This window comes from Paramormyrops kingsleyae, chromosome 18, assembly GCF_048594095.1.
Source record: "Paramormyrops kingsleyae isolate MSU_618 chromosome 18, PKINGS_0.4, whole genome shotgun sequence".
NCBI lineage: Eukaryota > Metazoa > Chordata > Actinopteri > Osteoglossiformes > Mormyridae > Paramormyrops > Paramormyrops kingsleyae.
The window spans coordinates 21734418-21750372 of NC_132814.1; the positions used below are offsets into that span (position 1 = coordinate 21734418).

At 42.9% G+C, this 15955-nt stretch overlaps 1 protein-coding gene across 1 annotated transcript in view; it reads right to left on the reverse strand.

Moving 5' to 3' along the window:
• Positions 1 to 10002, reverse strand: part of LOC111855334 (basement membrane-specific heparan sulfate proteoglycan core protein-like) — a 115460-nt gene extending 105458 nt beyond the window's left edge. Inside the window, exons 1-9 of the mRNA XM_072702006.1 lie at positions 9910 to 10002; positions 8859 to 8894; positions 8255 to 8536; positions 7850 to 8143; positions 7461 to 7751; positions 6234 to 6527; positions 5822 to 6112; positions 5439 to 5732; positions 4999 to 5289 (exon numbers count right to left, since the gene is read on the reverse strand). Of these exons, the coding sequence (XP_072558107.1) occupies positions 4999 to 5289; positions 5439 to 5732; positions 5822 to 6112; positions 6234 to 6527; positions 7461 to 7751; positions 7850 to 8143; positions 8255 to 8536; positions 8859 to 8894; positions 9910 to 9940 (2104 nt within the window). The 5' untranslated portion in view covers positions 9941 to 10002. The remainder of the gene's footprint in view (positions 1 to 4998; positions 5290 to 5438; positions 5733 to 5821; positions 6113 to 6233; positions 6528 to 7460; positions 7752 to 7849; positions 8144 to 8254; positions 8537 to 8858; positions 8895 to 9909) is intronic.
• Positions 10003 to 15955: the final 5953 nt, after the last annotated feature.

A 15955-nucleotide genomic window follows, 5' to 3' on the forward strand; every position in this document is an offset into this window, starting at 1 on the left:
ACAAACTCGTTCTTATGTTTATGAGAAAGGGAGGAATAATCTCTCATACAGTCCACATTTTGTTTTTTTCCTTTTTAAGTCATTTGTTTAGATTTAAGCCTACAAGCAAGTCTTTACCTTTATTTTGTTGTTTACCTCATATTCTCCTCCAGACTGTATTCACCAGCACCCACCTCTCCCGTCATATTGCACTCCCCAAAAGAGGAGGGTCACCATGTCACATCACATCACATCACCAACATACCAAAACACAACAGAGTGCCACCGTGTGAGGGTCCCAGGCCTGACCTGCCCTGTCCACTGCAGGTATCGAGTGGGAAGGCAGCCCATAGCCACGGTTACATTAATATTTAGTTATTAGCAGAAGCCCTAAATGCCTTTATTATTTAGAAATGTGACCAACAATTTTACATTTAGATCGATTCTCCCTCTCTACACTGTTTCTCAAGTGCACTGTCTCATCTTCAGTCCTCCACTGCTGTTGTTAGAGATGGAGATCCACATCCCTAATAGATGCCAATTAGCATAACTGTCTGTGTTTCGACTGCGGGAAGTAACCCACCCAACACAGGAGAACTGCACACTCAGAGAGCAGAGATGGGACTGGCACCCAGACAGCAGTTAAAAAAGATCTCGAGCAGCACAATAATTGTCTGAATGGGAAGGAGGCTTGTAAGGAAGACCATGGAGAAGCCAGCAACCAGTCTGAAAGATCTACAAGCTTCACTGGCTGAGCCTGGAGTAAAGGTACATGAGTAAATAACCTCTACGAAACAGAATGGAAAGGTAGAAATGAAGACGTCATCATTTAGAATGAATAAACTCAAAAGCCCACTGCTGATGGCCCAGAATCACTACTGGGAAGCAGGGTGGCAGTGGTGTCATGCTGTGGGATGGTGGCTGAGACTGGGAATATAGGGAGAAATGAAAGAATAATGAATAGAGGGATGAATCTAAAGAAAAACAAAGCTTGCTAGAAGAATCATTGTTGATCACAAGCGTGGGAACAAAGTAACTTTAGCGGAATTACTTTTAAAAGACGTCAGCAGAACATTGTGTGGTTGCTGCATGACAGTGTTACCCACAGGCCAGAGGCTATGGTGTGTCGATTATTGTCAAAGATACCAAAACCACTGAATCGCTCAGCGACAGCGCAGGTCACACTGAGCCACACTTATAAAAATATAGTTACCTTTGCACTTATTTAGCCGATGCTTCTCCCTAAAGCGACAAGTTCTTTGATGTTTCTGTGTCACTCTCAAGCCACAAACATTCAACCAGTTATTTAGTTGAAAACCAAGTGAACAGAGCAAGATATAAAAAGAACAAGTAAAGAACTGCTCACATTTTCCATCAATGCAGATGTTAATAAAATATAAATAATAATAATAATACATTTTATTTATACTGCACTTTACATTACCAAAAATCTCAAAGTGCTCAAAATATACAATGCATATAAGTCTATAGCTGAGATATAATAAATGATAATTTAGCAAATAACATAAAATTACCATAAGAACCATATTCTGTGCTAAAAGCTCAATGATACAAAAAGTATTTATGATACCAGCTCAATCATAAGACTTCAACCGAACAGCAGAATAAAATGCATGTTCTTGAGCACCTAGAACAAAAGATAAGTGTGATTGTTTCAGTGTGTTTAGGACATAATGGATAACTTGATTAAGATGAGTCAGCATCTGAACATTGAAAAATTCAATAACATACATAGAATTAAAAAAATCAAGTAAGCTATTTTAAATATTATTTAGCATTAATATACTCTAGAAGTGCTCTCCAAGCAAATCACAATTATTTTCACCATTGCTCACTCATTATGTGGCATGTTTGTGAGAAATTTACCAAAAATAAGTGAGCAAACAAGTGAACAATAACTGATCGCCAGAAGACATTCATCTTTGTGTTGGGGGTAGGAAGGAATTAATCGAATATTATTTGAATGACGACTGGCGAAATGTGACTAGTAATTCTGTTTTAAATGTCCATCCCTAATCTGGATTAGTGCCAGGTCCATAAGGGAACACATTCACCAGAACTCACCTGCTGTTTCTGTGGCATGACTGACCTCTTCAAAAATGGCGGGAGGTTGGTCTGTATCTCCTGGATGAAAGACAAAGGTGTCAACAAGTACAGAGGCACACGGTCAGAGGATGGAGACCATCGTCACTGACCTGCACACACGTCTTCTGATCTAATATCACAGTAAAATGGTTCCTCTTCTTTTTTCTGTTGACCTACAAGAATACACACAGGGCCGATATGAACACATTCATTGGCATTCACAGTTAATAATTATGTTACTTTGTTAGCTATCAATATTAAGTTGTCAAAATTGGCTATATAAAGTAATTCATACAGAAGACCCATCCATCCATTTTCTGTACCTGCTTGTCCTATTCAGGGTCGCGGGGGGGTCCAGAGCATACAATGAGAGTACACTCATGCACCATTCACTCACACATGCAGAAGACCATCATGAATAAAAATGTTAACAAGTACAGACATAAGTAATACTTATATAGATGACTTTATAACACATCTTGTCATTGGTCAATTAGATGTCACATGCTATCAGCAGACAGAGATGGGTGGGCAAATTCCATCTATAGTGCACTCTATAGTAAGTCACAATCATCAAAGAGGGGACATACATGTTTTTTATCAGACAGTCATGATATATGTGTGTTATATTGCGAAACAAACAAAAGAGGATAAATTTACATAAACACCAACAGATAATATTGAGGCCTTACAAATTCTCACCTGATGACTTCCTGCAATATTTCACGCAAACTATGATCAGCACCAGACTTATGATGAAAACCAGGGAGCCAGACACCCCACAAATATGCTGCAGTCCTAAAGTATAATATGTATTATATATAAATGACAAACATTAAGTTCACTAATTATTACATGGCATTTATAACACAGTAGTATAGTATATCACTGTAGTGTGGAACAGGCACAGCATTAATCCATTATAATATAGTACATAACTGAATACATTCAGGATACAGTTTACAGACACCATCCACTCACACATCCATCCTCTATAATCCTACAGAGGGTCACAGTCCCAGGAATCACAAGGCGGGGGGGCACACTCAGGACAGGACATCAGACCTTTGTACACACCTCCCCCCCCCCCAAAAAAAACCACACACATAGGGAAATGTGGAGCCTACTATGTGTTTTTGGACTGTGTGAGGAAACCAAGGAAGCTGGAGTAATTGGGAGTCAGAAATGGGGAGAATATTCAAAATTTATAGACACAGAACCAAGGGAGGGAACAACAGAGAGTCAGACAAGCAGAGAAACAGAGGGTGTTCTGGCTGTTGTGTTGATGTTAATCGCTCCCGGCACGTAGGGGGAGCTCTTAACTGCGTTGATCCTTAGCGGCACTTCTTTTTGAAATCGCTACGTCTCTTTGTGCGAAGTTGGTTCATCCATCCATTTTCCAAACCACTTATCCTTCTGGGTCACAGTAGGAGATAAATGGATATATTGTACAAGGCTGTAAAAGGGTGCATTTAAGTTTATCTGGCAAGCAATTACGTTTTGGGGCATCGTCTGTAAGTATAATCTGAACTAAACCTTGTTTGACCGAATTTTATGATTATTTAGATTACGGGGAGGTTATAATAGTATTTAAGTGGCCGTTTTGTTTGATTTGCGTTGCTCCAGTACTTGGTTTAATCTATAAGAAATGCTCATTGTACCACTGTGACATGTACGTGATTTCCTTATACTTATTGCATTTATTATTGTGTTGTAGTTTTACTCGGCTCCTGACGCACTGTCTAATAAAGCCGTTCAAACACGGGAGTGCAAGGACAAGTTATCTGTCTGCTTAGCTGAAGAAAGCGCAGGAAACTCTGAAGTGAGGACAGAACAGAGGGATTAGATATACATTATTGATGCTAAAGAGTAAATCACTTACATGCAGCAGGAAAGACTATTTGCCTTAAATGTAAAATGCAGAGAAACAATCAAAGCCACAATCCTGGAGGTATGAGACCGGAGCACTGAAGGTAACACGACAAATACATTAATAAAACAATAATACTTACTAATGATATTGGGCACCAAACCGTTGCTGATTGTGGAGTAAAATGGTTCTTCAGTTCTGTTCCCTCTACATCTGTATTCCCTGTGATAGGAGCCATTCCCAAATCTCACAGTGAAGTTCTGTCCATCCTGCTCTTCAGGAAGCTGAGATCCATCTGCGTACCATGTGTAGCTCCATCCAACAGAGCTTCCCTCAACCTCACACCTCAGTGTCAGACTGTCTTTGGTTAAGATCTGCAGAAATCCAGTATCCACAGCCAGAACAGCCTGTGGGCGAACTTAGAAAATATAATTTAAACTGTTATATTAATGTAACATCCATCCATTTTCCAACCAACTTATGCTACTGGATTACAAGGGGGTCCAGAGCCTATCCCAGAAGCAACGGGCAGGGAACAACCCTAGATACGGCCCATCGCAGGGCACACTCTCACATGCACACCTACAGGCAAATTGGTAACTGCAATTAGCCTCAGCATGTCTTTGGACTGTGGGGGGAAACCGGAGTACCCAGAGGAAACCCCACGACGACACGGGGAGAACATGCAAACTCCACACACATGTAACCCAGGTGGAGACTCAAACCCAGGTCCCAGAGGTGTGAGGCAACAGTGCTAACCACTGCACCATCATGTCGCCCTAATGTAACTTAGAAATATGAATTAATCGTTCAGAACAATTTAGCCATGTGAAAATGGAGCATGCTTTGTGTGTGTGTTATAGCCAGTCAACAAGCTATGGCAGTTGTGAATTGAGTGTGTGTGTGTGTGTGTGTGTGGGGGGGGGGGGGGGGTGGTCTTGGAGATCATCTTGTCCCCCGGGCACGGGCAAGACACACAGCAGGCCTGTACAGTGGTATAGTGCAGCTTGTAACATGTGAGTGTTTCTCTTTCAGTAACTTACCATGAATGTCCACCTGCAGAGGGTCACTGTACTGAGAGTAAAAGCTCCCTCTCTGAGCCCGACACCAGTACTGTCCACTGTGGGACAGAGCAGCAGAGATGATGGTGTAACTGGTCCCATCCGTCCTGCTGTTGTCAGGGTTGGACAGTTCTGTTCCCTGTCTGTCTTTGTACCAGAGATACTTCCAGCCAACAGAACCTCCCTCAACCATACAGCTGAAGGTGACTCTGTCCTCTGTGTAAATGTCTCCGCTGAAATTGTGGTGGGAAATGAGCGACTCTGGAACATTGGCTAAAAATAAAGCAAATACAGGTGTTAAAATGTATCATATTGAATAATTAATAGTTGTAAAAAATACACCATATTAAAAGATGCACTCTGCTATTTCAATAGATGTTTAAGGATATTAAGTGTAAGTGATGTGAAAAATGCTGACATACTGTTGACAGAGAGCAGAATGGAGTTACTGAGAGGAGGGAAGCCTGCAGCCCTTGTGGGTCTCCCTGAACACTGATAACTCCCAGCATGAGACAGATCAGCGGACGGGATTATGTAAGTATCTTCATTCACGCTGCTGGAGTCACTCTCATCTGCAGGAAGCTCCTGTCCATCTCTGTACCATTTATACTCCCACTGTGTAGAGTCAACCTGAAGTTCACACCTCAAAGTTACTCTTTCAGTGGGAAACAAGTCTGTCCATCCAGGCTGCAGGGTCAGCAGGGCTTGGGGTAGATCTGAAGATAGACAGACAGCAGTCAGATGGTAAAACACGATGGTATATAGCAGCTTGTAACATATGAGTGTTTCTCTTTCAATAACTTACCATGAATGTCCACCTGCAGAGGGTCACTGTACTGAGAGTAAAAGCTCCCTCTCTGAGCCCGACACCAGTACTGTCCACTGTGGGACAGAGCAGCAGAGATGATGGTGTAACTGGACTCATCAGTGCTGCTGTTGTCAGGGTTGGACAGTTCTGTTCCCTGTCTGTCTTTGTACCAGAGATACTTCCAGCCAGAAGAGGCTCCCCTGACCCTACAGCTCAGACTGACCCTCTCTCCTGTGTAGGTCTCTCCATGTGAGGAATTAAGGGATGGTTCCGGCTTTGGGATTTCCGCTGTGGGAATAATGTGGGGAAATTCAACACATCATATATGATTATGTTTTTAGTCTTATTCAAAGCAAATTATATAAAATGTGTTATACAGAGACATATTCAAATATAAAATAATACATACAATGTACAGTCAGTGTAACAGGGTCACTAATTGGGGAGTTGACAGATCCCCTTGTAGATCTTCCAGAACATTGGTATTTCCCAGGATGGGATGGACCAGCAGAGTGGATTATGTAAATGTTTCTCTCTGCTCTGCTGGAGTCACTCTCATCTGCAGGAAGCTCCTGTCCATCTCTGTACCATTTATACTCCCACTGTGTAGAGTCACCCTGAAGTTCACACCTCAAAGTTACTCTTTCAGTGGGAAACAAGTCTGTCCATCCAGACTGCAGGGTCAGCAGGGCTTGGGGTAGATCTGAAGATAGACAGACAGCAGCAGATGGTGAAATACAATGGGAAGGCTGCTGACCAGAGGGGAAACCAGGTCAGTTGTCCACAACCCCTGGGTCATGGGGGCCCCACATGGGCCTTCTAACCTTTAAATGATCTGCTCAAATAATTTGTGAAAAACACATAATCCTGAAAACCATTTGTGAATCACATACGAACTTGCTTTTTATCTTCCTAATTATCCTTCAATCTATGACATAGTTGTTAAAAACAATTTGACCTTCCCTCTATCGTGTAAAAATGGTTTGGTCTGTCCCACCATGGTGAAGTCAAAAGTGTAACATTTATCCAGTCCCTCCCCCCTCCAGGCATTTGTGAACACCGCAAGTCGTCAAAAGTCAGGCACTCAGAAAATGGAGAAAAGCGAAAGAGAAAACGATAGCAGGGGTGACTGAAATAATAATAGTGGGTAATTAACAGTAATGGATAAATTGGTTTATACTGTATGTGGTAATTATGTACAGGCCTATGTCTGGGCTGTTTAAGGTCCCAAAGTATTTTGTCTCATGTGAATCTCACATAAAGATCATTAAATAATTTTGTTATAAATTTTCTGATAGACAATGTCAAAGCATTAAAGTTGGGAATAGCATAGTAGCATGATAGTGTGTCTCTATTATGACTGCATTTCGCTGGGGGGCTGCCCTTTTAGTTACGCTGTATGTTGTGCGCTCTTACTGTATAGTGAGAGCTATTTAGCCGTGTGAAAATGGAGCATGCTTTGTGTGTGCGTTATAGCCAGTCAGCAAGCTGTGGCAGTTGTGAATTGAGTGTGTGGGGTTGGGAGGGGGGCTTGGAGATCATCTTGTCCCCCGAGCACGAGCAAGACACACAGCAGGCCTGTACAGTGGTATAGTGCAGCTTGTAACATGTGAGTGTTTCTCTTACAGTAACTTACCATGAATGTCCACCTGCAGAGGGTCACTGTACTGAGAGTAAAAGCTCCCTCTCTGAGCCCGACACCAGTACTGTCCACTGTGGGACAGAGCAGCAGAGATGATGGTGTAACTGGACCCATCCGTCCTGCTGTTGTCAGGGTTGGACAGTTCTGTTCCCTGTCTGTCTTTGTACCAGAGATACTTCCAGCCAGAAGAGGCTCCCCTGACCCTACAGCTCAGACTGATCCTCTCTCCTGTGTAGGTCTCTCCCACATCAGATGTCCAGGTTATGACAGCTTCTGGTTTCTCTCCTTATAATCAGCATTAGTACATTTATTAGCTGAACGCGCATGAAACACAAAGGAAATGGGATCTGAGACATTATAATTATTATTTGCTTTTTACTCACCAGATACACTGAGATACAGAGATCCAGGTTGAGACTGAATTACTGGGTCACTTCCTCTTTCTGCCTGACATATATATTCTCCACTGTCAGATACTTTAACAGACTGGACAATGTAGTTCTTCTGTGCTTCTGTACTTTGGGGAGTCAGACTCTGCAGTCCTGTTTGTGTGGTTCTTTTGGCCCATGAATATCTCCATCCAGATCCTCCTCTTATATCACATTCAAGGGTCACAGTTTCTCCACTGAACCACACAGGTGCTGGAGGATTCTGACGTATGACAGCCTGTGATACATCTAAAAAAATGCACAGTAAACAAAAGAAAACAACATTTTGACGTTTATATTTTTTTTCTATGGTATTAATTGCACTTGTACAATGTGACTGTTTCTCTTTTAATAACTTACCATGCACTTGCAGGCTGTGATAGTTGCTGAAAGAATAATGACCTCTCTTTCCCCTACACTGATAAAGTCCTTGGTCAGTCTTCATCACAGGTTGCAGGATGTATGTTTCACCATCTTGCCCACTGCTGCCCAGAAGATCAGAGATGGCTCCATTTGTCTCTCTGGTCCAGAAATATTTCCATCCCTCAGACCCAGTGACCCGACAGGTGAGAGTAACTTTCTCTCCTAGTAGCACGTCTGACCCTGGAGGATCTGCTGTCAGCTGAGCCTGAGGCCAGGACTCTGGAGCAGGAACCAACATGAAAAACGTCATGTAACATATATATGTTTTTTTTATGTAATTACTGTCAATTACCCATCCATCCAGCCAGCCAGGAAAAATGATATACTTAGACGAAATGTGGTGACATACAATCAACTTAATAAATTAAAGTAATAAATAACATCATATTTTGCCTGTCATCTAACGGGTGGCTGTACTGGTTGCACCAGCCTAACAATGACTCTGCTGACAACGACATGGGAGAACATGCAAACTCTTACTTTTATTCACACTTTTTAAAATTAATAAATGTGTTTTTTATTTTTGAAGCCACAGTCTTACCTGCCGATCGGCTAAGGTAAGCCAAAGCTGTGAAACCTAAGATGGAAAAGTACAGAGAAAGTGAATTCACAGTCATTTACTTTCTGTTTATCTGCATAATGCTGTGTCATTTTTGGGAGGTAATAACTGCTCATCTGCAGGCACGTGCAGGGGGGGGGGGGGGGGGGGGGGGGGGGGCGGAGGGTGCTTGAGTACCCGCCCCTTTTCTCCAGGATGCCTCAAGTGCCCTTTTCTTGGGTTTTTTTTTTTTGTTGTTTTTTTTTTTTAATGTGTATGTGCGTATGGAGCCCTGTCTTTGCCCCTCAACAATAAAATGTAACTATTAATCTCAATTTTGCTAAATAAAAGGATCTGGCTTGCATCAGTCACATGACTGCCATTAACCAATGCTCGCCCTTGAGGGCAGAGCGCGCTCGTTACGAGCCGGGTACGAGCTCGCGAAGTGCACGCGCATTTTCTGCAGGCTGGGTGGTGCGGAGCTGGAGGAGAAGCAGGCAAATTAATTGGAAGGTGCAGACTGCAACAAAACAGTAAATAGGGTGTACAGCGCACACTATAGTCTATAACAACAAATGAATTGAAATAAATGAGCGTGTTGTTTGTGCAACAGAGCGACAAACATTACCTGTCCTTTTATGAACTGCACGAGTAGTGGTGGTCATTAACTGCTAGCTAACTGGGTAAGGGTGTTACAAGGGGGTCTGTAGCTCTGTCCACCGTTTTAGGGAACATGTTTTGTTTTAAAGTAAGTTACAGGACTTTTCCCTTCTTTTCTGGAGGGCTTTTATTTCACTAAAAACGATCTAATATGGATATCCACATAATTCCATATTAGATTCGTCATGAATGTGAGTTGTTGTTATTCAGCCTGTTCTATCTTTTTTAACTTTGAGCACCCGCCCCTTTAAACGTCTCTGCACGGCCCTGGCAAGACACAATAGACCACTGTACTTTTCATAAAGGTTCTTACATTTCATATATTTCCTTTTATTTATACCCATCAGCCACATATAACAGCTGCACATTAATGAAGGATTAACATCTTACTTACAGGTCCATGGAAACGTCTCACACAGCCTCATCTTGCTCTCATACCAGCAGCTTAATGAGAGACCTCAGCTGAAGTAGCTGCAGAGAGGAAATGGTGGCAAATGGCAACTAGAAAAAAACTAACATCTGCTTTGAGGTTGACAATGATGCTCACAAGTGTGTCAGATGTGAGGGTTCAGATCAACTGGCCTTTATTTTATAATAATACCACTTATAATTCCTAAAAAAATATAAATGCTATGCAAACAGTTGTTATACTGTTATTATACTGTTGTTTAGGGAATAATGACAAAGAAAAAAGTCTGTAACACTTTACATGACAGGGCACATGTAACTTAGTCACAACTCAAATGAAATGATTAATTACATCACAGAGAGGAAACACCAACTCATTCTTATGTTTATGGGAAAGGTCCAAAGTTTGTTTGTTTGGTTTTTGCTCTGGTATTTTTTCTTTTCAAGTGAATTTTTCTTTAGATTTAAGCCTACAAGCAAGTCTTTACCTTTATTTTGTTGTTTACCTCATATTCTCCTCCAGACTGTATTCACCAGCACCCACCTCTCCCGTCATATTGCACTCCCCAAAAGAGGAGGGTCGGAACTCCTGAAGTCAGGCTGTCGCTGTGGTTACTGCTGCTGTGCCGTGCCTGGGCCTGCACCTCCCTCACCATGACACATCACATCACATCACCAACATACCAAAACACAACAGAGTGCCACGGTGTGAGAGTCCCGGGCCTGACCTGCCCTGTCCACTGCAGGTATCGAGTGGGAAGGCAGCCCATAGCCAGGGTTACATTGATATTTAGTTATTAGCAGAAGCTCTAAATGCCTTTATTATTTAGAAATGTGACAAATAATTTCTGACCAATAATTTTACATTTAGATCGATTCTCCCTCTCTGCACTGTTTCTCAAGTGCACTCTCTCATTTTCAGTCCTCCACTGCTGTCAGTAGCCAGTTCTCTAGAAAACTCTCAGCCAAGTCTGACATGAGTTGGAGGCCCGATGATGCCTCACATCGTATTGTGTCGAATCTCACTGCTTTGCAATAGGAGTGAATCATATCATATTACAATAGTAGTTGCTTCATATGTATCTTTAATGTATCAGATCGTTGGCAATGCATCGAGATGTGTATCGCATTGCCTTAGAGATGGAGATCCACATCCCTAATAGATGCCAATTAGCATAACTGTCTGTGTTTCGACTGCGGGAAGTAACCCACCCAACACAGGGGAACTGCACACTCAGAGAGCAGAGGTGGGTCTGGCACCCAGACAGCAGCTAGACAGATCTGTAGTAGGGATGCACCAATCCAACTTTTTCAGTTCGATACCAGTACCTGGGTTTTGGGTATCAGCCAATCCCGAATACCGATCCGATACGAGTGATTAATGAATAAGCTGTATGTCTTACTGTGGGGAGAAGACCGAGATTATTTTGTTATGTTTACAGAAACATCAGGCTTAAATACTTAACTTAAATACTGTTTGCCTAACTTTGTAAGACAATGTAACAAACACACACACACATATGTATACGCTGAATTATTATTAGCAATCAGCGGCTAATTGTTACTTTTAATCATTAATTCATATTCATATTAACACCTGTGTGGGCTCCAGGCCGCTAGCAAACATAACAAACCTGGGGCAACGACAGATCAACTACGAGCCAGGCAGTCGAAAACCGCATTTCTCTATATGCATGTGATGGACTTTTGCTAGATGTTTCCACAGATTGCTGGTGTCTCTTTCCTCTGATTTAAGAATGCCAGAAATGTAATCAGAGATGTACACTTTCCTGCAACATCAGCCCCTCATATATTACAATCTGTAGTGAGTGCGCAGAACAACCCAAGCTAGCGACTCCCAAATAATCCATTTGCTTTTTTCATATAACTCGCATCGCATGTAATTGCCTGCACTTTGTGTTGTGGGATTTTCCACCAAGCACTACGTCCACCTCTTAAAACTTTGTTTTTGCAAAGATTGCAAATCACTGTGCTACTAGTTGTTCTTTCAAGCGTAAAATACTTCCAGATCATTACTCACTTATCTGATGTTCTCCTCCTACTGCAAAGAGTATGTACATGTAATGTTGTGAAGATGCACAATATAAAATAAAATAAAATGGACGTCAAAGCAGGTGTAAGTCACCACACTCACATCCAATAGACTGAGTGGCAGTGTTAGCATTCAGCTTGAATGCTGCACAAAACACCACTAAAATGGGTAAGAACCAACGACCAGTCTGAAAGATCTACAAGCTTCAGTGGCTGAGTCTGTAGTAAATGTACATCAGTAGATAACCTCTAAGAAACAGAATGGAAAGGTAGAAATGAAGAAGTCATCATTTAGAATGAATAAACTCAAAAGCCCACTGCTGATGGCCCAGAATCACTACAGGGAAGCAGGGAGGCAGTGGTGTCATGCTGTGGGATGGTGGCTGAGACTGGGAATATAGGGAGAAATTATAGAATAATGAATAGAGGGATGAATCTAAAGAAAAACAAAGCATGCTAGAAGAATCATTGTTGATCACAAGCGTGGGAACAAAGTAACTTTAGCGGAATTACTTTTAAAAGACTTCAGCAGAACATTGTGTGGTTGATGCATGGCCACAGGTCACAGGTCAGAGGCTATGGTGTGTCGATTATTGTCAAAGATACCAAAACCACTGAATCGCTCAGCGACAGCGCAGGTCACACTGAGCCAAACTTATAAAAATATAGTTACCTTTGCACTTATTTATTTAGCAGACGTTTCTGCCTAAACCGACATACAAACAAGTTCTTTGATGTTTTTGTTTCACTCTCAAGCCACAAACATTCAACCAGTTATTTAGTTGAAAACCAAGTGAACAGAGCAAGATATAAAAAGAACAAGTAAAGAACTGCTCATATTTTCCATCAATGTAGATGTTAATAAAATATAAATATACAATGCACATACACTGCTCAAAAAAATGAAAGGAACACTTTGAAAACACATCAGATCTCAATGGAAAAAAAATCTTGCTGGATATCTATACTGATATGGACTGGGTAATGTGTTAAGAACAAAAGGATGCCACATCGTTTGATGGAAATGAAAATTATTAAGATACAGAGGGCTAAATTTAAAAACACCCCGAAAATCAAAGTGAAAAAATGATGCGGTAGGCTAGTCCATTTTACTGAAATTTCATTGCAGCAACTCAAAATCATTCTCAGTAGTTTGTATGGCCCCCACGTGCTTGTATGCATGCCTGACAACGTCGGGGCTGCTCCTAATGAGACGACGGATGGTGTCCTGGGGGATGTCCTCCCAGATCTGGACCAGGGCATCACTGAGTTCCTGGACAGTCTGAGGTGCATCCTCGCAGCGTTGCAAGGACCGAAACATAATGTCCCAGAGGTGTTCCATTGGATTTAGGTCAGGTGAGCATGGGGGCCAGTCAATGGTATCGATTCCTTCATCCTCCAGGAACTGCCTGCATACTCTCGCCACATGAGGTCAGTCATTGTCGTGCACCAGGAGGAACCCAGGACCCACTGCACCAGCGTAGGGTCTGACAATGGGTCCAAGGATTTCATCCTGATACCTAATGGCAGTCAAGGTGTCGCTGTCTAGCCTGTAGGGGTCTGTGTGTCCCTCCATGGATATGCCTCCCCAGACCATCACTGACCCACCACCAAACCGGTCATGCTGAACAATGTTACAGGCAGCATAACGTTCTCCACAGCTTCTCCAGACCCTTTCATGTCTGTCACATGTGATCAAGGTGAACCTGCTCTCATCAGTGAAAAGCCAGTGGCGGACCTGCCAATCCTGGTATTCTATGGCAAATGCCAATAAAGCTCTACGGTGCTGGGCAGTGAGCACAGGGCCCACTAGAGGATGTTGAGGTCTGAGGCCATCCTCATGAAATCTGTTTGGTCAGAGACAATCACACCAGTGGCCTGCTGGAAGTCATTTTTTAGGGCTCTGGGAGAGAGTATGTGTCACTTTGGGCACAGCACAACTAATGTTTTTTTTCCATTTAAAACTGTCAGACCCTCTTTAATCTCTAGCTAGAAAAGATCGACGAGTCCGGAGCACCGTTAAAATCACGCTGCTAAAAGTTTTATTACCCTGAAAACACTTTTAAAACAGTACATTAATAAACACAGGTAATGTGTTTTTATTTTTTTAAAGGCTAATGAAGCCGTTTTGGCTGATCTTATCGATCACGACACAATAGCTAGCGTGCCGTCCGGGGCCAGTTCGAACTCTGCTGCGGACATTAGATTCCTGAACAGGCTAAACTTGTAAAACGCATCAATTCAGTCTAAAACTTCATGACCATTTTTTTTTTACCGTTAGAAAATAACGCATTTATTTAAATAGCACGTTAACAATTAGCACAACTAATGTTTTTATCCCTTAAATTATCTATTAACTAAGGCATTATTTCACCAAAGTTTTTAAAAATGTTTTTGATGTAGGTTGATACATACCGCTCAGTAGTTCCTACAGCTATTAAATGTAATTAAATAAACCGGTCCATCTTATTTAATATAAACCGACCATAGACAGCTAGCTAAATTGTTTTATTCTTTAAATCTTATTGATTTAAAAAATTTACACTAATTTGTCATACCCCGTTTAAGTTATAGTGCTTTTTCCCGTCCCCAAGCACTTTTCAGTTCGGGGGAAACAAAAATAAAGAATGCATTGTAGCAGCCAGACCGAAAGCCAAGGGTGACTTGCTCCCCACCGTTCAAAATAAAAGATATAAAAAAATCTTTCCCAAACTCCATCACCAGGGGGAGCTCTTGCTCCTCAGTCTGGAGTTTCTTCCCCCCCGGGGTGGAGGTGACGTCATCACCAGGCGCCACAGATGTAGGACTTTGGGGCTGCTATCTGCTCAGGTAATGAAGTGGCGTTGATGTTTGGTGCACCCATGGGATTTGTCCACAGTTTCTCGAAGTTACAGGCTACAGTTTGCTATGAGGCCACCCAGGTTCAACGGTTTCTGTAGCCGTCGGCGATTCAGCTCAGGTCCTAGAGGACGAGATCCCGTCTTTGCTACGCAAGCGGGCGATCAGAGTTGTCCCAGAAAGGGAAAGCCGGCAGGGTTTTTATTCCCGTTACTTTGTCATTCCAAAAAAAAACAGGGTTCTTCCCTTCGCCCTATTTTGGACCTCCGTGTGTTAAACAGTCATCTCCGAAAGTACCCTTTCAGGATGTTAACACACAAAACCCTCCGTCAGTCGATTCGTCCAGGCGATTGGTTAGTGACGATCAATCCCGCACACAGGAAGTTACGGTATCGGAGAGGAGGATAGTGTCTTTTATGCAAGGTCTCGCCCGCTTTCAGTTAGGGAAAGTGGTTTCGTACGGAGTCTGCCTGCGTCTGCTGGGGCTAATGGCGTTAGTGATATCTGTGGTGCAGCTAGGTCTCCTCGTGATGAGGGACTTTCAGCGCTGGGTGGCGCAATTAGGTCTTTGCCCTCGCCGTTTTCTCAGCCGGCTGGTGAAGGTGACGTCGGCGTGTGTGAAGGCGCTTCGCCAGTGGTGTACCAGGGGAGCTCTCAAGCCGGGCATCCCTTTAGGGGGGGGGGGGGTGTCCTTGAGAGTGATACTGATGACAGATGCGTCCCAGTCAGGGTGGGGTGCAACCATGATGGGCAGGGCTGTGAATGGTGTGTGCTCCCCCCAAGATAGGCGCAATGAACATAAACTATTTGGAACTGCTTGCAGTGTTTCTAGCACTTAAACACTTCCTGGATTTTCTCCAGGGTCAACATGTTCTGGTGGAATCGGACAATTCAACAGTGGTGGCCTACATCAATCGTCAGGCCGGCACTCGCTCTCTCCGGCTGCACCAATTAGCCAGGAAGCTGATCGTGTGGTGCAGCTCTTGTCTTTCCGTGCCGGGTGTCCTGAACAGGGGGGCAGACCTGCTGTCCAGAGGAAACCCCCTCTATGGAGAGTGGCAGCTTCGCCCACAGGTAGTAGAGCAGATATGGCAGAGATTCGGACGGGCAACCGTAGATCTCTCTGCCTCGCAGGAAAACAC